This window comes from Pelobates fuscus, chromosome 2 (assembly GCF_036172605.1).
Source record: "Pelobates fuscus isolate aPelFus1 chromosome 2, aPelFus1.pri, whole genome shotgun sequence".
NCBI lineage: Eukaryota > Metazoa > Chordata > Amphibia > Anura > Pelobatidae > Pelobates > Pelobates fuscus.
In genome coordinates, this window is record NC_086318.1 from 393,310,686 (window position 1) to 393,336,159 (window position 25,474).

Consider the following 25,474-nt stretch of genomic DNA (forward strand, 5'->3'; position numbering starts at 1 on the left):
TGCGAGCAAGTCCTGGTGGGTTGTTCTCTGCCCACACTCCTGGTATATTAAACAAGGATTCATCACTCTTAGGGTTTTGGCTAGTCAACGCTGTATAAAGTCGCCACTCTTCTTCCTTTGGTACAGAAATTGTCATTATACCTGAAGGTCCATTGAACTTTAAAGATGTTGTTCCATTTGGTAGAAACGTTATCTGCGCTTGTAGTTTTGACAACAAATCACGTCCTAGCAGTTGGACTGGACATTCAGGCATATAAAGGAATTGATGTTTTACTACGTGGCCTCCCAATGTACAGAGTCGACTTTTAAGAACCGGTTTAGCAGCACTCCTTCCAGTTGCTCCTATTACGGTGATGGTTCTTCCAGATGGAGGAGCAACTAGGTCAGTCACCACCGAATGTTCAGCACCAGTATCGATCATGAACGCACTCCTTTTTCCCCCTATTGATACATCGACCATAGGCTCCGCTCGGCCAAGGGGGATAGAGCCCGGTCGGTATCAATAGTCCTCCATGACCGTGTCAGCCAGTCCTACAAAGTCCCTATCTTCTCTATCGCGGGATCTCTGCGCTGCTGGATAATACCTGTCTTCTCTAACACTTCCTCTATTGCTACCATTATTCCCTCCAGGACCTCCTCTACCTCTCGGTCTGCCTCTATAATTACCATATCCTGCCCTGGGTCGGTCTCTCTCATACTGTTCCCTTTGTGGACACTCACTTCTCCAATGCCCTTCTTCCTTACAGTATGCGCACTGATTCCTACTCAGGGGTTCCCTATTCCACTTACTATCGCCTCTATCCGTTCCCCTATATACTTCCTTTTCCCATCTATCTACGCCTGCGATCGCTACCGCTAGCATATCTGCCTTTTTACGCATCTTGCGCTCTTCCTCTTTCTTCGTCTCCGTTTCCCTGTTCATATACACTTTATTCGCTACCTCCATTAGTTGGGTTATGGACATCCCTACAAACCCTTCTAATTTTTGTAGCTTGCGCTTTATATCTCCGTAGGCTTGGCTGACAAAGGCAGAGTTAACCATCCGGGAATTCTCAGGGGCCTCCGGATTAAAGGGGGTATACAAACGGTATGCCTCCAATAATCGGTCATAAAAGACACTGGGCGATTCATCACATTTCTGCAATACCTCAGCCGTCTTAGACATGTTAATCGCCTTCTTTCCTCCAGCTTTCATGCCAGCAATAATAGCGTCCCTGTATGCTTTTAAATGGGCCATATCTGCGCCATTGATATTCCATTCCGGATCAGTGTTTGGATAATGTGCTGCGGCCCATGCTGCCGGATTGGCCTGATTTTTTGTATGGGCCACTTCTTCCAGCGCTTTAATTGCCACTTGGTTTATCCTTGTCCTTTCCTCGTTATTAAACAATGTCATAAGCAGTTGCTGGCAATCAGCCCAAGTGGGATTATGTGTCTGGACTATGGAGGTAAACAAATCTGTCATGGCTTGAGGCTTTTCGGTGTATGAGGAGTTATGGGTCTTCCAATTAAATAGATCAGTAGTTGTGAAGGGAACATAAACGTATACTGGATCAGCATATTGTATCTGGCCGTCACCGTTAATGTGTGTCGGGCCAGGTGTCAGTTGAAGTGGCATTTGATAATGTCGGGGTTGTAGGGTACCGGTCAATTGTCGGGTTAGTATGGGGCTTCGTTTAGGAACGTTAGTTAGGGGTTCCGGTCGAGGGGTAGTAAGACAAGGGGATGGGGAAGCTTTACTATGGGGAAGGTTGGTGAGTAGAATATTCCGGGCCGGGCTAGGGGGAGCCTGACCAGGAACTAGAAATGGCGCCAAATCTGGGTAGGTGGAGTTGACAGAGGTAGGTACTGAGAGGGGAGGGTTTAAAACAAAAGGGCTGGGCTCTGAGCTAGAGGAGGAAGTAGGTGGGGACAACGGGGCAAGGGGAGGAGCGTTTCCAGCAGCACCTCCTCTTCCTCTTCCGGTGGAGGAGGAGTAAGGGGGCGGCATAGGGATCTCAGACTCAGGAGGCGTGTCCAAAATGGGCGTAATTACGGCCTTAGTGGACAAGCGAGTCCTGGCCACCATGAGGCGACATTGTTCCTCGTGGCATACTCGGATCCATTTTGGCGAGTCTTTTACGGCCTGCCTCCAACAATCAATATATGGAAACTGGCCGTAAAGTTCAGGCCTACCTGATACAGCCACGTGTACACGCTGTACCAGATTAGGATCCAAACTGCCACGTGGCGGCCATGCGGCAACCAAAGTAGGCCATTCCCTACTACACAATGTAATCAAGCGTGCTGGAGACATCTTTACCCCAAAATCACATGCAGTATATCCCTTTTTAAGATTCTTTATCATACATCCTAAGGGATCCAAAATCGTCGAATCTGACGCGCCCATACTTAACAATGGAGCGTCGTTTCCAACAGAAACTATACAAACACCACGTGGTACAGTTACTAAGTGAAACGCACACAACAAAACACTCAGGGAATTCCCGTACACACACAGCTGTTACACCAGTCACTAAGTAACTAATACTGTGCCCTTTGGCGAAACTATACGGTCACCCACGCTATAATTCCCTATATCTGAATTACCCGTCTATAACATACCCCAGTAACATCGTCTTTACAAACAGTAGTTACAGTACGGTTAGCATAGGTTAAAGTACAATTTAAAGTCACAGTACAATTAGTAGTGGTTATGGTGTTAAAACATGCAACATAGACGACAATTATTAGTACTTATTTACAGTATCAGTAATTATACATGGTTATGGTACCGTGCGCTATAATACAGTTACACACTATTCACACTCTCGCTAGACGGCAGAGCTCACGCTATCTAGCAAGATATACACGCTACTACAACAATCTTTAACACATTTACAATTCCCAACTAATCTATTGGCCAGTACCTTGATGGACTACCTAAAACTATCTACATACGTTTTGGTTAGCCACACTGCCCAAGCACCACATATAGCGAACTAGAGGGCGGAATTTACAACAGAACCCTCTTAGTCTATCTACTCTATCAAAAGTCTAGTGGGTTCCAAATTTACACGCCTTCCCACTTAGCCAAGATAGGTTGAGATCTAGCGGACCGAATTTACACAGACGCCGCTTAGTCTCCCGGTCCCTCCGACCTAGCGAACAAAATATACACCCTAGAATGCTAGTCTAGACAAGACACCGGTGTCCGGCTAGTGCTATTTACACCAGAACCCCGCCTGACTCCAAACCAAAATTAAACAGGCTTACTAAAGGGCGTTGAATTGAGCGGTGCGCCTTCGCTCCTTCCCTCCACTGGAGGGGGCAGATTCCAAATAACCCCTTATGGGCCTACCGCACAATCGGTATCCAATACCCCTAGTGGGTCCGCCGTCTAAAACAGCGGTCATCTTACCTCCTCGTTCCTGAACCTGGGTTCACACTCATCAACGTGGGCCCCCAGCACTTACTACGTAGAGGCCGATGATCTCCTGGACAACAGACCAGTGGCGCAGAGACGAAAGGAGGTCCACGCAGAAGTTCAGGGGTGCAGCCGTAGAGAACGTGGGCAAAGATAGACCGTCTCACGCCTCTGCTTCTCAGCTACCGTTGAACGATGAGCTTCCCGGCCCAATGCACCAAATGATACCGGAGAAACAGATGGAAGCCAAGCACAGAGAGATGGACACAGGTTTCTTCAGGAAGGAAGAGATTCTTTATTCGGTTCACCGATCGGGACTCAGAGGGACTTATGTCACCAAAAAACAGCAAAGTCTGAGTTCTGATCATACAGTGTAGGTCCCTTATATAGGCATGTAGCTCCTCCCATAATCAGTTCAACCTACACATACTCTTATCTAATCAACCGAATAGAGACTAAAATCCTGTTTGACCACATGGCTTGCCCAGCACAATGGAGGAGGGGAAATACTCGTATATCCTGTATTCCTACTTATGCTCCTTACACTACTGATTGTATCTTAGCTATGTGTAACTGACTTAACTGGTACATCAACATATGCAAATGCGGGGGGGGGGGGCCGGACCGCCATGCTGACCGGTCGCATGCAGGAGAGGCTCCGGAGAAATCTGGCCTCTTCGGCTGCACTCAGAAGACACTGACCCAAAACAAAACCACAAGATACCCACACGGCCACGGCAGGGGTAGCAGACCCTGAGATCGGGAGTTTCAGACCCCCTGGAGGGGGCACGAGGCTTTGGGGGCTGCGGCCTACTCGAGAGAGGAGCGGGGTGGACTGCCGCCACCATGCCTCCCTCTCCAACTGCCACACGCTGACTTCCTGAGTCGCCAGCCGGTCCCGTTCACCCCCCCCCCTTTGGACCGGGGGGGTCATCCCGGTCCCCACACTGGGGAGAATTCGAGCAACGAGGAGCCTAACACCCAAGGCCTACTATGCAAAATGGCGGTGACCCAAGGCACCTCACCTACTGCTCCTGCACCACGGAGTCCATAACAGCTCAGGGCCCGCCACCGACCCAAGCGGGGACCCTCACAGCGGGTCTGGTGACATAACAAGCAGGGGAACTGAGAGCAAGCTACCAGGCACAGGCTCCACACCTTGAACACTTTAACAAGACACCGGCCCTCGAGGCACACCCAAGATGGCGGCCGACTACTCACCCTATACTTAAAGTCTGTCTCCGAGCTCTGACGCCATCAGGATACTGCCACAATCTCCCTACAAAGACGCAAAGCATAACATCGGCACTGCTGGCGCTTGCCTTACCTCAGCGGCTGGTCCATGCCTCTGAAGCAGCAGGGTGTATGGTGCCGGAGAGGGGGGACCACTACGGAAAGGGAGGCCTCGGCAAACAGCTGGCACTATTCCTTCCCCTCGCCGACCTTGGAGTCCCCGGAGGCTCCACTTAAAGCTGCATCATGGAAAGACACAGCAGCACAGAACACACTCGGTGAGTGCAACTCACACAAAGCCAGAAGACAGAGCGGATGGAGGATCTGCTGGGTCGGGGACCGGAATATCGTGGGACAAAGCTTGCTATATGGGACTATGCCCTATCTATAGACGGTATTAGAAGTGGGGTGGCTCCTATTCTACCACCCTCTCTTTTCTACCTATATCACCCATTAAGCTGTTCACTCTTGTGACACACTGCATATTTCCATCTATGTTTAAAGTCTTTTTTTTTAAGAGTAACCCTGCAGTTAGTCATATATCTGGTCCTCCTCTCTGCGCCGCTTGACATTCCTAGCACTCTTGGCACTCAAATGTCGGCATGCACTGATTGATCCAGATGCTATAACTAACATGCATAGGCAAAACAGAGTGTTTCACTGTCTCACCCATGCAGGCACAGTCTCTGTCTCCCTTTTCTTTGCTCTTTGGTTATGTTTAGTTTTTATCTTTTGCTCCCCTTCCCTTGACTTACTAGTCTTACACCTCGCAAATTGTCCCAGCGTGTTTTACACCACTTATAAGCACTAAGATGTCAGTTCCAGTACTTAAAGCACTACCAGCTATTGTTCTAGAATTCACTGACAAAATCGTGTTCTACTCTAGACATGTATGCATGCTAGCATAAACAGTGCAAACCTCGAGACTACTCGCGTAGTTGTCATACGAAGTCACTAGTCACTAATCATTCTATATGCAATCTGGTAGAAAGTTCCTGTTATACAGCTGTTAAATATATAAAATTGTGCTTGTTATCCCACTGTTCCCAATGTAATACTTGACAAAATGCTCGAGGAATGCTGTTGGAGCACCAAGAGCTTGTATGTACTACTCACTATGCACACCAAAATAAAGAATAAAAAAAAAAAAAAACATATGCAAATGCACATACCATGTGGCAATCTTGTCCTAGTAAATTTATTTTTACTGAGATTCCACCACACTGTCACTTTAAGAAAATTCTATTAACGGCACTGTTACCGCCGCGACAAGCCAAAACAGCGCAGCTGGACGGCTTCTTCCGAGCCCCGAAACCGGCAAAGGCACCTACCACGGCATCCTGAGACCTCATCATACGCTTCCAGCACCACAAGGACAAGATGGCGGTCATAGCAGCAACCAGGGAATGCTCCCCTTATAAGTTCGAATCGATGTCTCTCGTTTTACGCTGATTTGACCGGTAGTACACTCGCTTGGCGCTGGTCATTCAAGCCATTTACCAAGCTGCTGCAACAGCAAGAAATGCCATACAGATGGCTGAAAACACGTGCCATATGGCTCCAGAGGGGTGAGACCAAATACACAATAAGCTCCCTTGAAGAGGCGACAGCTTTGCTACACACCCTGGGCCTGCCTACAGACTCTCTTCAACCTACGGCGAACCAAACAGGGCCTACTTCGACTCACCAGTGGAATCCTGACCGAGTACAACCCTTTGTTCCACGCAGAGCGGAACGGAATCGAGTTGAGGCTACAGCAACATGAAGCAGCCAAGTCCCAATAAGGACACTTCGTTAACCCATTGTTCTTTCTTTATTTTGTTATGCATTTTTATGTTTTTTTATCGTTAGCTACTCCATATATAGTTACCGACTGGACGAGACACTACACCCCTACCTCCTCCGACGGACCGGCATTTAAGCCATGATCCACCCTCCTCCCCCCCCCCCCCCCCGCCTGACAGGTGTACGACGAAGAACACGCGACAACACCTGACAAAGCCAGGCGTACCAGGCGTAACATACACAGCAAGACAGAACAGGACAGGACCCTACCGTGTAGGGAACCTGCCCCCTGAACACCACTCACAATAAGGTACGGCCCGTATAGATCCACGCACATACTCTGAACCGATCAGGGACCCACCGCCACGACTGACCTCAGACTAAAAAAGGCACCTGACCAAGGAACCTAAACGGGACGATAAGTCCCCATCACTATACCGGGCACATACCCCTAGCTATGGGATACAACTCACTAGGCTGCGACTAAAATATAAAAAGTGCAAGAATCGACAGGCCACACAAATGTCAATGATTATTGTTGTATTACTATCTGGCACAAGCTGTTGTGGCTGTGCAATACTGTATGTTCCTCTATGCACGGTCAAAATAAAGAATTCAAAAAAAAAAAAAAAAGAGAGAGATCAAGGAGAATCCCAGAGGGCAGACTTTAGTATCCCTGTATCCTTCATACATAATTTATGGTAAGAACCAATTTATAATTGCAAACACTGGTGAACTTATCTTTCCATTCATGAATGATGGGAGTTGAAGTTAATTTCAGAGTTGTAGCGAGCGCACATCAAACCACAAGAGAAATTGAGAGCAATTCCACAAGAGACATTGAATGAGCCTCTTAGATGCGATCGCGGCTTCCTTTTAACCCCTTAAGGACACATGACATGTGTGACATGTCATGATTCCCTTTTATTCCAGAAGTTTGGTCCTTAAGGGGTTAAAGGGAAGCGCATGACATCAGACACATGGGCAGAGACTGATCAGCGAAACCCGGAAGTCAAACGGGTAATGCCGATCGGAATCAAATCAATATGAAGGAGTTCCGAGACAACATGGAGGAATCTTGACAGTCTCTCCCCTCTTCCGCAGCTGCAAGGTTGTCCTGCTCTCAAGTTTCCGATTCGTGTTATTCACGTTTATTATTTTTATGTGTTTAGACCTACACAGCATTTTTTCGCGATTTTTTTTTTCTTGTGTACTGTTTGGGATTAACCACGAGTGTGGATCACCAATTTGCTTTGTGTGAAGTATCATTTCTTCACTATTAGACCAGCATCTTTTAACCCCTTAAGGACACATGACGTGCCTGACACGTCATGATTCCCTTTTATTCCAGAAGTTTGGTCCTTAAGGGGTTAAATTGGTCCACGACTTGTACCAATGTCCAAGATTATTCCTATTTAAAATACGGTATCCCAAAATTTTCAGGACTGGCTTCGCTCTGTGCTCGTAGACCAGACACATGAGATTTTAAAACTATTTAAATACTGTTCCCATTGTCCCTTGGTTCTATTCCTGTTCTCGATCTCATTACTTTGCAAATAATCCCACAGGACCACAAATCATCCAGGATTCCAAGAATTGTACCAGTCTGTTCCAGACTGGATATAAAAAAAAAAAAAATTGTACCCCTCTATTGTCAATTACCTAAAAAAACAAAAACAAATTATCATATCATCATTTTGGAACATCACACATGAGCTGTGGAACCATAATTTCTAACAGGCATGAGAGAGGCTTAAATTAGAGACAAGTTTCCTCGAGTGATGCTAACTGTAAGCGGATTAAGGCTTGGTTGTTAACACCACTGGGATTTTCCTTTAGGAAAATTCTCGGGTGAAGGTTTTTGTTCAATCATTAAACCAGCTCAGCGTGGTATTAAGTTAATGATGTTATTAATAACTTTACTTCTGCAGTCCATTTTTACTCTTTTACATTTAGAAGCGAAGTCCATTTTAGATCAGACTAACAAAACTGTTTTCCATTATATTTTGCCTCCTGTGAGCAATCAGGCAACTGCAGAGAGTCTTTGATCTGGTAACCAACGATAACACACCGTACAGTGTTAACAGCATGTATTAATACTACTGACACATTGTATGCTGTGTTACAGAAACTGTGTTTCTTACCATTGCACACACACATATATATAAATTGAAATCACACATTATGAACTATACACAATGATGATGCACACCACTGACCCCCACAGGAGAACATTTAGACACCATTAGGGAGCCAGAATTAGTTACCTCCTCTCACTTCAACAAAGGTGGAGTAATGGGGATTAAGAGATGATGGGAAAATTATCTCTGTGTTGTCCCCAAACACACTTTCTGTACCCCATGAGTTTTATCATATGAGCTCATTAAATGTTCCCCAAGACCATTAGCAACCTGCTGAAATGCCACAGGACAATTAAACCAGGATGTGCATTTGGTTGTCCCATTGGGCTATGGGCCATACCTCTCCCCTCTCACCTCTTCACACATATTCTGGGGTTGCTGGCATGATGTGGACCAATTATATCACACATAGCGTTATTTAAACACGTTTTATTTACTGTGCCCTATCGTTGTTTGTTACACTGTGTTATTATTGACCTTGGCTAAGTTATTGACTCTGTAACCCTTTCTTGGTTAGTTTAGTGGACTCTGGCTAGTTTTATATTTACACTGCCTCTCTGTTATCCTGACATAGACTTGTATTTGACTATGTTTTCTCTTTTGTATGTTAACAGCCACTCTAACGACCAGTAATATGTCTATTCTATCCAGTCTGTTGTTATCCTACACCCTGCATGTTAGGGTAATTCCTCGTGACAGATACACATTCACAGTTATATAAGCTCTTAAGTATCCCAGCATTCCCAACTCAACATGCAGATAAGAGAGAGAGAAAAAAATATATATATATTTGAAAACCAAAAGGCTGCACTCACCTGAACATGCATACATTATAGGGTGCTGTTGGAGGGTCGATCCATACAACATACAAGATCCCCCTCACTCACTCATGCACTAAACAGCACCCTTATAAAAGCACCCTTATGATGTATTCATGTTCAGGTAGGTTTCTCTTGGTTTCATTATAAAAAATATTTGGGAGTCCAGGTGAACTCCTTAGTTCTTCACCCCTCCATCTCACTTGTGCCTCATTCCAGGGACCTAGGTAACCTTGACCTGCAGAGAGTCCAGGAGGAAGGATTTCCCAACTAGGTGGATTGCTCTCATACGAGCAGTCATTAGGTTGCTAGAGTTGGACCTGCCAAAAATGTACTGTAAGTAGCGGTTTAGTGAATGAGCTAGACCTTGTATGTGTGTATAATATATATATTTAAAAAAAACACACTGGACAAAATTTTAAATGCAACACTTGTTTTTGCCCCCATTTTCCATGAGCTGAACTCAAAGATCTAAGACTTTTTTTTTTTTTTTTTTATTCTTTATTTTTGTAGTGCGTATGTTTGTTACAGGCATACACATGGTACCCCAACGGCATTCCATATGTAGGTTATAATACATTAGTTACAGCAGGGAGTCGATAAGCAATGCACAACGACCTAGACATGTGTATAAACAGGTTGAGTTGAGCATTTAGATAGTTAAGGCAGGTTTAGCGATTCTGACATGGGTTAAGCTATCTTAGCTGGGTCACAGCCCAATAGGAAAGCTAGGCATAAGTGGTAGGCCAATGTAAAGGACATGTGTTTGATTAAGCTATACGTTGCAACTATGGCTGTATTTAACGTTGGATCAGCCTTAATATATTTAAACAAAAGAGTACTGAGGCTTAACATGGTATTAAGATGGGTCTAAATGAGTATTGTCACCCAGGCTGGTCTGATTTGCGCGGGCTGGTATAGGCCCTGGGAATCGTCCGTGGGACGGGTAGGCTGCCTCTTCGGTATGCGCCGCTACATGCTCAGCCGTTGAACTAGATGTCTCGTTGAACTAGATAGTGTTGCTGGGTATAAATAGCCACCAGAGTGGGGGTTCGGGCAGAGTCCAGTGGTTTGTGTCCTGCGGGCCACCCGGATCAGGCATCAGTTTGGCAGAGTCCGCTGGGATACATATTAAGTCCAGGAAAGTCTGTCGCTTGGTGTCGTCTGTGTCCCCTCGCTTGAGCTGACGCTTTGCAGAGCTTATGGTTAGCGTGTAAGCCTATAGGCGGTTTGTGGGGGCATGTCGATGAGTGCAGTAGTCCCTGTTCTCCATGATAAGTAAGTGCAGTCAGTGGTTCTGCCGAGCTACTTTCCCTGCTTACCCTTGGTGTTTCTCGGTGGCGGGATAGTGTAGGCCTCATTTGATGGTCTATGGTGCGAGGCATGAGGGTCGCAGGCTTCTCCGCCTCCCCAAGGCTCCTTCCAGAGGTGCCGATCATTGCCGAGTGCTCGTTATGTTGGTAGTCCATTTCTCTCGCTGCGGTGCACATGGCGTCCTCCATTTTGTGTAGTGCGCCCGGGTCCCCATGCGAAGCGGTAATCTCCCTGGGCCTTGCTCGTTTAGCCGTTGGGTGAGGACCGGGATCACCCCCCCCGGTCCATAGGGGGGGGAAACGGGGCCGGTTCCGCCTGGGGCTGGGTCTCTGGCCGTCCGCCCCACTCACCGCCGGCGAAGGCCTCAACTAGTCTGACGGCGACCTCCCCTCCAGGGGACTGAAACTTGGAAAGCTGGCCTCTCCCTGGATCCAGCACCTCCTCGGCACTGAGTACCGTTGCTGTCGGTCCATAAATATTGGTTTTCGTTGATTATTAGCGGTTATGGCTGAAAATTAGCAGGAGCTGCGCTTTCATGCGACTTTCCCGCTCGGCAGTCCGGCCCCGCCCCCCTAAGACTTTTTCTATGTACACAAAAGGTCTATTTCTCTGAAATATTGTTCACAAATATGTCTAAATCTGCATTTGTGAGCACTTCTCTTGTGCCGAGGTAATCCACCTTTGCAATAATCATGCTGTCTAATCAGCATCTTAATATGCCACACCTGTGAGGTGGATGGATTATCTTGGCAAAGGAGAAGTGCTCACTAACACAGATTTAGACAGATTTGTGAACAATATTTGAGAGAAATAGGCCTTTTGTGTACATAGAAAAAGTCTTAGATCTTTGAGTTCAGCTCATGAAAAATGGGGGCAAAAACAAGTGTTGCGTTTATAATTTTATTCAGTGTATATATATATATATATATATATATATATAAAAGGATCTTGCACTCCATGTTGTATATAAAGGTACTTGTCAGGCCCAATGTACAGAAAAAGTAAGAGAGAGAGAGAAGATTAATTTATAAAATGTCTAACATTTAACCAGCTTTGCTATTGTTTCCAGATTAAAAAGAAGCTCTTAATACGAGACCTGAAGGATGAGCTTGAGAAGAATGAAAAATTGGACTTTTCAATCAGCTATGACGGGGCTCAATATAATTCTTAAAATATCCCGCTGGATGGAAAATTGGCTAAGCTCCTGGATACCCAGAAAACATAGGAAGACAAGCACATGTAATGCCAGATACACAGAACAATGAAGAAGAATATGAAATTTAACAAATTAAGCCTAATCTATTTAGCTTGACTTAATATGCATGATGACAAAAGCATTCCACATCATTTACTGGAAATCCCAGGCGCATGTTGCACAAAAACATCATCAATTGATAAATGAACTATTTGCAATATAACTGCAGTGTGTGAGAGCATCGCTTCCGGACATTATCTTCGCCAGGAATACAGTACCAGTAGAGGTGCAGTCGCTTATTTTTAACGACACTAATTATTTAAAAATGAAGTGGTTTGCAAACTGATATTTTGAATATAATGCTTGAATGCTGTTTAAATGTTTAGAAGAAGTAAAAAAAAAAAAAAAACATCAACAATGTTATTGAGCATTGTGAATAATGTTCTATTTTTTTTATAATGGAATAAAGAATTTGTGAAATTATTGAGTACGGCTCAGAGTTCCCCTTTGCTATGCAAGAAATAGGGTGCAATCAGTGTAGTCGGTCAAGCAATAGATATCATCTGGAAAGCAACCGATAAGTTATCTTTTGTTGGGGACAAACTACTTTTTCCAGACACAGGTTTATTGGCCAAGATCTAACCCCATGGACCAGAATGAGAGGCTCTTGATTTTGACTGGTGTTGCCAGATTCCAAAATCACTGTGGGTTTGAATCTAAAGCAAATCTCCATGACAACACCAATGCCTCAAATACATAAATATGCATGCGCGCGCACACACGTTTCGGTCCAACTTCACCCTTTAACCCCTTAAGGACCAAACTTCTGGAATAAAAGGGAATCATGACATGTCACACATGTCATTTGTCCTTAAGGGGTTAACAAAATATAGTTTGTTTACTTTGAAAATCTCTGAAAAGCAGAAATGTTGGTCTGCTAAGGAATTTGGGGATAAGATGCAAACACAAGTACATGCACAGTAAAGTTGTGTTTATGAAAGCATCCTTGAGCTCCACAGCAATATACCTCACAGTGTGCATGGTGTATATGTTAATCCCACAGCACAACAGTAACAATACCCTCAGTTATGAGTGGTGGTGGTGGTGGTGGTGGTGTTGGTACAATGCATAGAGTTTTCAGTTACATGCCTCAAGCCAAAAAAAAAAAAAAAAAAAAAATTGGAGTGCTGCTCTCCCCTGTGGCTACAGAAACCAAAAGTATATAAAAAAATAGTCTTGAGATGATCCCCTCAATGCTTTATGGTACAGATATCAAATATAAAGTTTTGTGGAGTTCTTACACATTTTTTTGATGTGGGGGGAATGCTATAGCTAGAGAGTTCCATAGCCTGGTTTATGACCATATGACATCCCTCTAATGGTGAAGTTCAGGAAAGTGATCCAACACCCACTGTAAATGCGCTCCCATGAATCTACCCTTCTGTGGTATAACATGGTATAATAACTCGAACAAAGACTAGCTATTAATTACACTAGATTGAAACAGTAGCAGGTGGTACTGATCTAAGACAATCATTTAAAAAAGAGTGAGGGCTAAATATACTAAAAGGTCTGGAGACCATAGTAGTCTCTAAATACATTTGCAATGTACCTGAATTCTATTTGGGCATAGTGTAAGGATCTAGCAAAGTATGGATTTATATTAATGTGTGAAAAGATTGCATAAAATGTAATGCACAGGAACAGTTAATTTATTTATTTGAGAATTGTCCTAAATTGGACCCAAGAATTTCAAATTATGCGTCGAAAATAGACAGATGTAAAAAATTCTCCAGCTCTTCTGTGTTTGCAGCTTGGCTATTTTAATCTAAAATTGGAAAGAATCTGTCTCAAATTAATGTTAATTTTAATGGGAAAAAAATGAAAAACAAACTTAATTACTGAATTTAAAAGCTTCTAAAGCCATTGTTATAACAGTAATAGTTTAAACACTTAGCTGAAAAGAGGTTTTTGTTTGAGGGACCGTAAAAAAAATATATGTATCAAAACACCATTAAAGTTTCTATCCCAGTTTGTTACTTATGTTGAAATCATCATAATTCTTCCTCTTGCCTTTACTCCTTGTATGGAACTCTTCTTTTAATATGCACAGACTCCTCGCCATAGCCCAACACGTATTGAGTTAATCTAGTTTAATTTTTCCTCAGCATAACACCTTTTCTTTCTATAAATGGAGCAATTGTAACGTAATTAACTAAAGAAAGTGGGTCAACTCCATGCTACTAAATAAAAAGAGTGATGGGTCATATTTCCAAATCCACCACCTGTACAAGGTTATAACAGGTAGGTCACCAGTATGTAGAAAACTACAACTTCCAACAATGCTGATTTAAGAGTCATGGGAAGAGGAGTTTAAAAGCAAATGGATAGTTATCTCTTGGTTACACCGCCGTAAGAAAATTTGAAGTGTAGAGAAACATATAATAAACAGTTTATATAAAAATTGCAAACAAAACAGGACGATAATAGCCCCCCCAAAAAAACAAACCAGTGATTTAATTATATATGTTTTATAAAAATCCAAGTAGAAAATATACTGTACAACTTTGTAACATTCTACATGAATTTTACCGTACACTATTAAGTCAACTGCGGGGGGAAAAATGCAGCTTTTAAAAACATTAATAAAAATGGTTATATGTACAAATATTTACACATTTACAGATGTCATGATAGCATAGCCTTTTTTTTTAAAAAAAAAGAAATAAATACAATTAATGGGTTATATATTCAGAGAAAATAGAGGAAACAGTTCTACTGGTATGAAAAGGAGATAACGAACAACAATAACAATAACAATAATGTCACGCTTATAAAACCCCCATTAAACTATGGTTACCTCCAAGATCAAGTGATCAGGATGCCCAGGTACTCCAAGCATCACCATTTCATAGAGAAAAAAATGTTATGGGGTGTAGGTGTAGCTAAATGGCTGCCCTAGGTAAAATACACAAATAAAACGACAATGTTGAGGGTCTCCTGGCCCCCTACAACCAAAAAAAGAGATTACTATTCTCTCTAGTTTAAGATGAAGCTTGGCTGTGCATAGAGTCTGAAGCAATTATGAAAGTTTTAGCCACTAGTTAGGAAAGGAAAAATTTGTCTATAACTTTCTATATTTTTGCAGTTGTATTTTTTTTTTGTATATAATATACACTAATTACATTATGAGTTTAAAAAAAAATAGAATAATAATACAAAGTACATTATTGTACATGACACGTTTCTTCACTTTCAGATTGTTCGTGTAAAGTTTTGACGTTCCTTATTGTGTTGCCCGCTTCTTTTTCACAAACGTTTGGACTTTCATACACGGGACCTTTCAGCTTGTTGTAAGATGATAGTGGAGATGAGAGTTCCATAGATCCTACTGCTGCCTCCAGCTGCATTAACTCCACTTTGCTCAACTGAAAGAAAAAAAAAATGTATGTAAATATATATAAATATACTCTCTCTCTCTCTCTCTCTCTCTCTCTCTCTCTCTTCTCCGTAACCCTTTTAATAAAACTGAATTCACAGGTGGAAACAAATAGTTATTTGCCTTTTTAAAAGATGACACCCAGACGGATTGTGTAAAGTCATAATGAAAGACAACATTCTGTAATAAAATGAGTAAAATAAGTGGACATATCAATGATCATGCCTGGCATCAGGCCATCAGCCTGTCTGGAGTCCTTCTAGACCAATGATTATTCCTAGCCTCAGATGTCATCTCACTAAACTCAGCACACTTTACTCTCAAAGTATGCACACTTATGCTGCCACCACCACCAAGTACTTCTTCCACTTCCTGTTCCTTACTTTGCACTACACGCCTCAAAAAGGAGGTAAGAAGACCGGCTTTCCCCTAAGGAGCAACATGTTTACATACCAAACCCAGTTAAAGAGTTACGGCAAGCTTTTCGTGATTTGGCCAAATAATTGAGGTTTTGTAATTTGAATAAATTTGGTATGAAAGCAGAAGATTTCCAGCGTCCCATAGTTTTGATTATATGAGCTGGAATGTGGTTGGAGGAAGCAGATGATGTCGCCCCTATGCGGAAGGAATGCCCTGAGAAATGATTTGCATTTTGGCCGAATCGAGTTAACAGCAAACTGACATAGAGCATAAATTTAGCGGTAGTGAGAATGGAGCTGTGTAGTTCTAATAGTGGTTGGTGTGGCTGTTTATGGAAAGTGTTGAAATAGGTGTCCAAAATATATAAATATAAACACACACACACACACACTTCTCCATTGCAATCTAAGGGAAAATTGTAATTCAGTAAGCAAACTATGACTAGATTTGCATAATAATCCAATGGTATGCACTTCTAGGGACACTTGGAAAAAACAAATCCCAAAGGATTGGATAAAAAAATAAAATAAAGAAATCCAGACTGTATGGTTTTAGAAAGATAAACACCATTGATTTCCCATTGAGGTTAACAAATGCCAGTGTTTGTTTGAACATGTCATCATCTACAAGCTCACTTGCTACAGGTCTGGAGAGTGTGGTGGAATCCTAAAGACATTGCAGAATTCCTTAGAGTCAGGTTGCTGGCTTCTACATATTGTATCAGCTGTTATTTATGTGCTCTGAAAGTTCCCCTTTTTTTTTCTCTGAAAAACTGAACATTTCTACAGCTGCCTATTACAATTCTGAACGTCAGGATCTTACATATGACAAAAACCTATTTAATTACTTGAACATTATTCATTGCTTGCTGTATAATCTACATAATTTTCCTTTGTCTTTTCATACTTCGCGCAGAATAAAATACCAGCAGAAAGCATGAAATGCATTATTTAAACCAGTTGAATAATTTAGAAATATTTAATATACCATACAGCACATTTATGCTCTACTGGTGAACAGCACACTGTATAGGCTGTGTAGTGAATAAAATAGAAATAATGGGTAATTACAGAAGCAAACTGCTTCATAAAGCTACTGTAATAGTGTTTACAATATCTGCTCTGCCTTGTTCCTTTAGATAAAGAAACACTATGTAAGCATTCCAAACCTAGCACCCTTTGTGGCAAACCACGATAATACTAAACGAGGAGTCTTCATTATTTTAAATATATGAATAGGGTTTTCTTTTTGTACTCTAATGTATTTCTGAATAATGTGGTTCATGAATAAGTAAGCGTACACACAAATGCTCTAATGACCCTGCATGCTTTTTCAGACTATTCCAGTGCTGAGTGTTTTGCAAGAATAGCAGTATAGTTACCATCTGTGCTTTGCTGCCACCTTCTGTTACATTAGGGAAGTTCTGGAGGTTCTCAAGGTCATCACTGGGTGTTGAGAGTATTGATGGAGATTGTTTTTGGCCAGCAAGACGTGGGCTTTTCCTTCTGGGAAGAGCTGTTCTACTGAGAACATAAGGACTTCGTTTTCCTGATGGGATATCAGCAAATCCTATAAAAAAAAATACATAAGGCAAAAAGTTGACAAGAGACCCAAGTTAACAGAGTCAATCTGACGGTTTATGTTGGCCAATCGGTGGATACTTCAGTTGTATGTATGCTGTGGAGTTGGTCTTTACTCAACCAGCATCATAAAAAAAAACAGAACACAATAACAGCAGTAGCCAAGATTCATCATTACTTTAACAAATGAAATAAAATATATTTTTAAATCTCAAAATTAGATTCTGCATTTTTTTGTTTTAGAGATAGTCTGGGATGCTTTGGGTTTTATCTATGCAATGTTAATGACCAAACCAAGACATTTTGGGGTTAATGATTCCCTCACTCCTAGTAAATGCTGGTGTATAAAATATAATGCGGAGACTGAACATCGTTCTTGCTAGAGATGCTTTTGTTTTGTAATCTGATTATTATTTCCAGATAACCTGCATTAAATGAAAACAATTCTTGCAGGGATTGTATACTAAAATTGTAGATTATGCTAGCGCAGTGTACCTATAATCTTAATTTTATTAAGGACAGGAGGCGAGTATTTTCCCACCCTGCTTTTTCCCTCCCTAATTATCATTCCTTGGGTTGTACTTCAATACAAGATTTGAATTCAGGGGGTGTGGTTATCTCTTTATTATGTGGTTTATTTCATATCACATCTTGAAATTACGACTGCTATCTGTTATGATTTCCTAATACATACAATTTGACTATATTAATGTCTCTATCATAGCTACCTATTTCAGTTAAAATATTCTTGTCTCATCTGATAAATTCCTTTTACGTAAAGTACTACGGAATAAACTGGCGTTTTATAAACGGTAATATTATTTATGCTAATAATAATAATAATGAGGACAAACAGTTCATTTCCAAATCCCTTTCACGTCTTTTGTTTCTTTTCAGTTTGATTCTTCTTCATGGATCAATACATGGGATCGTCTTCACACACTACGACAATCTTCCAGTCGGGATTTGGATCATTTACAGTCTGATTCTTCGTCGTTATCATTAATTATTGTAATAGCAGGATATGTTTATGATTATCTCGCACCAAAGAAAGAGGAAATTATGCAAGAGGAAGGGCCTTTTATACCCTATGGCAATGTTTTTTTCACTAAACTTTATTGTTAAACCTGTGCTGCTGGAGTTTTAGTAAAGAAAGATTATGTGCAAAATATGAAGCCTCCTGTCCTGTTATAAAATTAAATGTGGTTTACTGAACCAAATTAGAATTACCACAATTTAGCAAATGTGCCGATTTAACTAGTAGTAAATTCCATTTTGGTGTATCTTGCGTCAAGTAGGTAGGTGCTTTAATTACTAGAGGGGATGCAGTTTCCCTTTATCAAAAGGTCCATGTCATTTACAAGATACTGTAACAGTACAACAAAAAACTACTTTACACTAAAGTAAGGTCTTCACTAGAAATATCGGTCTGGATATTTAGGGTGTATAAAAAAAATCTTCACCAAATAACATTTGAAATATACACAATGTACATAAGCAGGACTTTTGATAAAAACACACATGCAAACATAATATAGAAGAGGATATAAAGCTGCAAAAGTTATCTGAAACAATTTGAATATAGAAAATAAATCAAACTGTACCCTTTTTAATAACCTCTGGAAGTCCATCTGGCTCAAAGCATGCATCGTCAGTTGACTGTGGTGTAGAAACCGTACTGCTTGCACTGTTCTTAATCCGTTTAGTATAGCGTGGAGTTGTAGGCGTTGTGTATTTCTGCCCCTCGACATCCTCTGCACACTCTTGAGCTCTTTGTCTTTTAGTGGATTTCTTTGCGGTGCCCTGCGTAGACCTTCTGTCCTTTCTGCCTTTGCTATTACACTTCTTCAATAGGCTGTTTGCTTTCTGGGGTGAAGATTGGACTTCTTTGCTGGCTTCAAGTTGTTGTAGCCTTGATGTTAACAAATCCACTTGTTTTCTCAGTGTTTCATTGGCCTTCTCCAGAGTATGGGCTTCAATAATTAAAGTACAATATTTTTCAACGCTCTCATCCGCCTCCGCAGTCTTTTCTTCCAAAGATTGTTTTAATTCCTCTAGCTCTGACAATAAGTCATTGGAACTAGAGTCCATTTCTGCACCTATATCAAAAGGCAAGACATTACATAATTGGAAATATCTGGTCTTAAAGCATGTATCGGTTTCAAACAAAGTCAAAGATGTAGGTGCTCATTCAATAATAGTCTAACTAATCCAGAGAAGACAGTAATTCATGTGTTGCGGACTGTTTTGATAATGTGACCGAAACAGGAAATATTGTAAAGGTGCAGAGTGAACTGCAGCTACACCACCACCAGTGTTCCAATTCGTTAAACAAAAATTCCAAGAATCCATAACCACTACAGCTCACTGTGAGGATTACCCTGACACCTCCCATGGAAGTTAGTCAAACAGTTTTTGAACACATGACTTCTTACCTGTGATCTGCCACTCCAAACCACTACTGTTGATGGAGAACTGGCATCTCCTAACCAGGAGCTTCTTTTATCTCTCCTGAGCTAAGAGTGTCAGCAGATTGATCTAAACCAATGAGCTATGCCCCACAAAACTAGGCTTTTCTAAAAAAAAGAGAGAGCTTCTGGCTCTCCATCTGCAGTACTGGAGACAGGGAGCGGCACCAGGATAGACAAGCCATTTTAACACTATTCACTATTCCGTGTGTGGCAAAGCAGTGACCGAACAACCCAGTTTTAATCACAAATCTGTCAAAATTATGTTTTATTGTAAAACTTTTTTTCAGACTCACTGCCCCAGTTCATTACATGAAAATGTGCTGTTATATCACTTGCCTTATGTATATGTCGAAATACTCTAAAAGCATTAAAAAAAAATAAAAATAAAAAAATGATTCAAACAGAAAAAGTGCAAAAAGGTCAATTTAAACAACAAAAAGTATTTTAGTTAAAGGGACGCTATAGTGACCCAGACCACTTCAGCTCAATGAAGTGGTCTGGGTGCCATGTTCCTCAGGTTTTAACCCTTCAGATGCAAACATAGCAGTTTCAGAGAAACTGCTATGTTTACATTTGGGGTTAAGCCAGCCTCTAGTGGCTGTCTTCCGGACAGCCACTAGAGGTGCATCTGCAATGATTGAGGCATATTACGCCCCAATCACGCAGAGCGTCCGTAGGAAAGCATTGAAAAATGCTTTTCTACGGACACTTTGAATGCGTGTGCGGCAATGCCGCGCATGCGCATTCGGCTCCTGTGACGTCGGACGAGGATGCTGACGTCGGCGGGGGAGGAGAGGTAAGGGAGCCCGGCACTGGAATAAGGTGAGCTGCTGATTTGTTTTCCTGACACTATAGTGTCCCTTTAAAGACAGTCTAAACTCCCAAATTGCTTAATCTTAGTGAAGTGATTTAGGGGCATAGATTTTGCCCTTGCAGCTGTGATGTTGTAAACAGTGCCATTCTTCAGAAATGGCACCGTTTACATTTTGAAATCTCTACATTTACTAGTGGCTGTCGGACACGGTGGGGGCATATTTATGATTCTCTACAGTGGTATGTGTCCGGAACCATAGGGCTACAGATTACTGCTACGAAGGTTTAACCTGCTAAAATCAAGCATGTCCAACCTTATCCCTCCAGGTGTTGCTGAAATGTATTTTCGCAAATTATCTCCCAACTGTTAAAATTGTAGTTAAAGCCCAGCTGCAGACCACATGTGGGATCATGCCTACACCAATTATATCTGCAAGAACTAATCACAAAGGGATAATATAAATAAAATGTAGGTATTCATTTAACAAGGAAAAAAGTGACATTCCCTCTAATATTTTTGTTAAATAATGTTTTCATTACTTGCATTAAACTATATTTCACAAAATAGATCAAACAATCATTCTGTGAAACTTGAATTTTTCTTGGTAAAAAAATAACTGTAAAATATATATTGAATGTCTACATTACAACATGAAGGATTTTATTTATCCTTTAAGAGAACAGTTTGTGCCTTCCAGTAAGCATGAAACAAATTAATGGATGTAAAAGATTTATTGTTCTTGCTTACAACAGAAAAAATAAAGTAACTACGCTAGTATGAAAAATAACTTCTGCATTAAAGTCACAATATTGTATTGCAATCTGATCTAAAAGTAGTGTTTTAACAAAATAGGAAAGTCTCAAATGGACCACATCAACAAATTATAAATATATAGCAAAGCAAATGTGTTTTCACTTTCAACACAACCAAATAGTGGACTAAAAAAGTTAGCTATAGGCAATGTTTTGTTGTTTGTTTTTATTTTAAATCATTTAAACAATTAAGTATACATACTCCACATTCCACCCTTGCTTCCACCGTGGCAGACCAATGCATTTCCCTCTGCTGCTCTAGTCACCAAAACAACTTTAGCACAATGAAGCAGTTTTTGTTAGATCATGCCTATGACGTTTCACTGACATTTTCATGGTTTCATTTTCAAATGGTTTAATTTTCAATCAGATGTAACTTACTTTAAAAGTTTTTATCTCCTGCTCTGAAATTTGAATTTCAGAACATAAGGAGGGAGCAGGGCCGGGCCGCCATGCTGTCGCATGTCGGAGGGGCTCCGGCGGAACCGTGCCTTTGAGCCACAACAGGCACCTATTCTTACCGGAACGGAGCTTGAAAATACCCACATAGCTGTGGGCGAGGTAGCGGACCCCGAGATCGGGAGTTTTGGACCCCCACGGGAAGCGCGAGACTTCGGAGGCTGCGGCCTACTTTGGAGGGAGCAGGGTGGACGGCGGCTGCCCTGTCTCCTTACCACACTGCCACACGCTAAAAGGTTGGGGGCTTGCCGGTCCCGTTTCCCTCCCCCCCCCCCTCTGGACCGGGGGGTCATCCCGGTCCCCACTGTGACAGACCCGAGCTGGCTGCAGAGCAAACTGGCAGGTGCCAAACGCTAAAGGCCTACAATCCAAGATGGCGGCGGTGCATAATACCTAACTCAACTTGCCTGCAAATTAGAGCCGCTCCACTTGCCCAGCTAAAGAGAGGAAGGAATCAGGAGAACCAACTGGCCATCTGCCTACATCACGCACCACCCTGGCCGAGGTAGGAGACGGAGGAGTTCTATGAACCCATAACAAACGAACAGCAACATCATATGCCCATCACCTGACCAAACGGCACCAGCATGGAACTTCCCACAGCCTGACACGGAATGTGCTTCAACAGAAACAACTACTCACCTCAGGCCACCTAGAGACTGACACGCTAGGATGCAACACACAGCTTTGCCCTACGCTTACACAGTTCTCCCGGCCGGGTCTCACGCAGACGCATGAAACAACAAGTCTGCTCGGCTGCAGTGGTCTCACCTATGCTCGATCATTTGAAATGCATGATATGCCTTTTGTCCTCTACTCTGCTCCCCTAGACAAAGCACAGCAGCACTAATCCTCAATGTAAACCTAAGTCTAGATGTAATGCAGGGCATAACTCTTCTCATGTACCGATACTATACAAGCACAGTACAATAGTTGACTTTGTCATTACTTTACCTGTCACTCACCACATCTTGTTTATGCGTTTTTCTTTAATTCCTGTGTACAATCGTAAGACGTGTATGTATTGCCTGACTAACTCTTCACCTAAAAATGTGCTAAACTCTAAATGTCATAAATGTGAAACGCTGTAAAATCACCAACCTTGTATATGCTATTGTGGCATTATGAGATGCTTATGTTCACTCAAGCACACAAAAAAAATAAAGAACATACAGGAGGCTCATGCAGGGTCTAGCAAGCTATTAGAAGAGCAAGAGATAAAGCATTCTATATAAAACAAACATTTGCAATAAAGGAAGTGAAAACATTAGATGACTTTTTACAGGAAGTGTTTACGAAGGCTGTGTAAGTCACAAGCAGGGAGGTGTGGCTAGGGCTGCATAAACAAAGTGATTTAACTCCAAATGGCAGAGAATTGAGCAGCGAGACTGTAGGGGTATGATCTATACACCAAACGGCTTTATTAAACCAATGTTGTTTTGGTTACTATAGTGTCCCTTTAATGAATTTCCACGGTGAAGGGCATGTGACGGTGCATCATCTTACCTCCTCCACTCTGGCCCTATGAAAGATGCTAAAATTGGCATAAACAGCTAGGCAAAAAATTATTTATACCAACCTACTGAAATAATATTTTTAAGGAAGCCATAACTTTCCCACAATGTGCTTTTGTGCATATGCATAGATAACATACTTTGTTTTTCTTGTAAGCTTTTCAAATCCACTTCTTGTTGTCTGATCTGTTCTTCCAGCTGTCCCTTTTCCTGTTCCAACTGTTTGCACGATTTCATCCACTGGTCAAGATTACGGCAGGTAATGGCATTTTCCTTCTTCATTGCGGTAACATCCGCCTAAATACATTGACAAAAACATATTCCAAATTAGGATTACAGCCAGCTGTACATTATATACAGATATTCGTTTCCACAGTGGATTTACCCCACTTTTCCCTTAATTCGTTAAAATAGTAGATAATAAAAATAAAATTACTCTGAATATCTAGCATGGAATTTCCAGGCACCAATCTTCCTCCTAGAAGTTTAAAGAAGTTGTTTCACGGACACAGAGATCTCAGACTATTTAACTGAAATGAGGTAGAAGGGAGAGAGAGTAGAATGTTTCACCAGAACATTTAGCAGTTTCTAAGTGCCTAGTGGCTGTGAGTTGCTGAGGAATTCCTCAGTATTTGAGTTCTTGTAAATAGGCAGACAGTGTCTTTATCCAGTATTCTTGTCTAGATTCCATCTGTTAATGCAGAGGTTAATTACTGAGGTAATGTTCCTTACTTTCCAAAAGGTAGAAAAGAGGTGAATAATTTGGATAGGACCACCTCGGAGAAGGCCATGCTTCCTAGTTTACATGACAGGAGGCAAAAGGTGAGCAGCGCCAAGAAAGCCTTAGCGCAGGAAAAAGAGAAGTAAAAGTTAAAGGGACACTATAGTCACCCAGACCACTTCAGCTCAATGAAGTGGTCTGGGTGCCAGGTCCCTCAGGTTTTATCCCTTTAGATGCAAACATAGCAGTTTCAGAGAGGTTTACATTTGGGGTTAAGCCAGCCTCTAGTGGCTGTCTTCTGGACAGCCACTAGAGGAGCATCTGCCTCGCTGGAGGCATATAATGCCTCCATCGCGCAGAGCGTCCATAGGAAAGCATTGAGAGCTGACGTCGGCGGGGGAGGAGTGGTCACCAGCGCCAAGGGAGCCCGGTTCTGGAATAAGGTAAGCTGCTGAAGAGGAGGAGGGGGGGGGGGGGGAGGGGTGGTACAATGCACATCGTGTAAAATGGCTCCTTACAATAAATATAGTGACGTCATCTTCAGAATACATATATTTTAAATAGTTAAAAAAGTATATTTATTAAGTATAGTAAAGTGTAGCCTTTTGGAAAGTGACAGGTGCTCTTTAATGCTAAAGCTGCTTAGGGTACAGCACCTCAGACTGGCAGCAGAAAGCACATTAAATTAACATTAATGACAGAACCTTTGCATTATTCACGGAGGCTAAAACCAGCAAAAGCATATGTAATGTACCAGCAGCTTTCTGCCAATTGGCCGGCAGATGGATAACCTTTTTTATTTTTATTTTTAAGAGAACAAAACTGTCTAAACGATCTCAATGTACTCACTCAGATAGCTAGTGAGTGATACAGGATATGGAGGATACAGGATATGAGTGCTAAATTACACAAAAGGGATTGCATGCCTTTGATACTAAACCATAGGAAGAATTTATTTGTTTACCAGTTCAGCACAAAAGGTTTTTTTTTGTTTTTTGTTTTTTTTTTCATGTTGCCACCATATTCCTGTATTTAGAGCCCATAGCCTGAGCCAGCTTGTGGAGTGGCTCAGAACCATGTGAGTGGGTCCATAGATGTACTAATACATACAGTTCTTTGTAGCTGTATTACCCAATGTTTTTTCCTTTATATTTCATTTATAGATCCCACTATTATATGTACAGATTGTGGTAAATATTTTATTTTACTGTGTGCTCTCACTATTTTTATTGTAATATAAATATAGCACAATGAACCTGCTGCGTTTGCATGTTTTTAAATTTCCAAGCAATCATGTGCCCAGAGTTTGTCATATAAGCCACATAATGCATGGAACAATCCAGATAAACACA

General features: G+C 41.8%; 2 protein-coding genes across 4 annotated transcripts in view; one reads left to right on the forward strand and one right to left on the reverse strand.

Moving 5' to 3' along the window:
• Window positions 1–12,277, forward strand: part of LOC134587457 (spermatogenesis-associated protein 7 homolog) — a 222,910-nt gene extending 210,633 nt beyond the window's left edge. Inside the window, exon 11 of the mRNA XM_063443834.1 lies at window positions 11,767–12,277. Coding sequence (XP_063299904.1) covers window positions 11,767–11,868 — 102 coding nt within the window. The 3' untranslated portion in view covers window positions 11,869–12,277. The remainder of the gene's footprint in view (window positions 1–11,766) is intronic.
• Window positions 12,278–15,096: 2,819 nt separating this feature from the next.
• The window catches only part of CENPF (centromere protein F), a 59,315-nt gene continuing 48,937 nt past the window's right edge, over window positions 15,097–25,474 (reverse strand). For 2 of the 3 annotated variants that reach the window (XM_063443831.1, XM_063443832.1), the window contains exons 18-21: window positions 23,542–23,698; window positions 18,936–19,430; window positions 17,133–17,320; window positions 15,097–15,320 (exon numbers count right to left, since the gene is read on the reverse strand). In XM_063443831.1, coding sequence (XP_063299901.1) covers window positions 15,120–15,320; window positions 17,133–17,320; window positions 18,936–19,430; window positions 23,542–23,698 — 1,041 coding nt within the window. In that variant the 3' untranslated portion in view covers window positions 15,097–15,119. Of the gene's footprint in view, window positions 15,321–17,132; window positions 17,321–18,935; window positions 19,431–23,537; window positions 23,699–25,474 lie in introns of those variants that run through there. The other variant, XM_063443833.1, reaches the window with a different exon arrangement.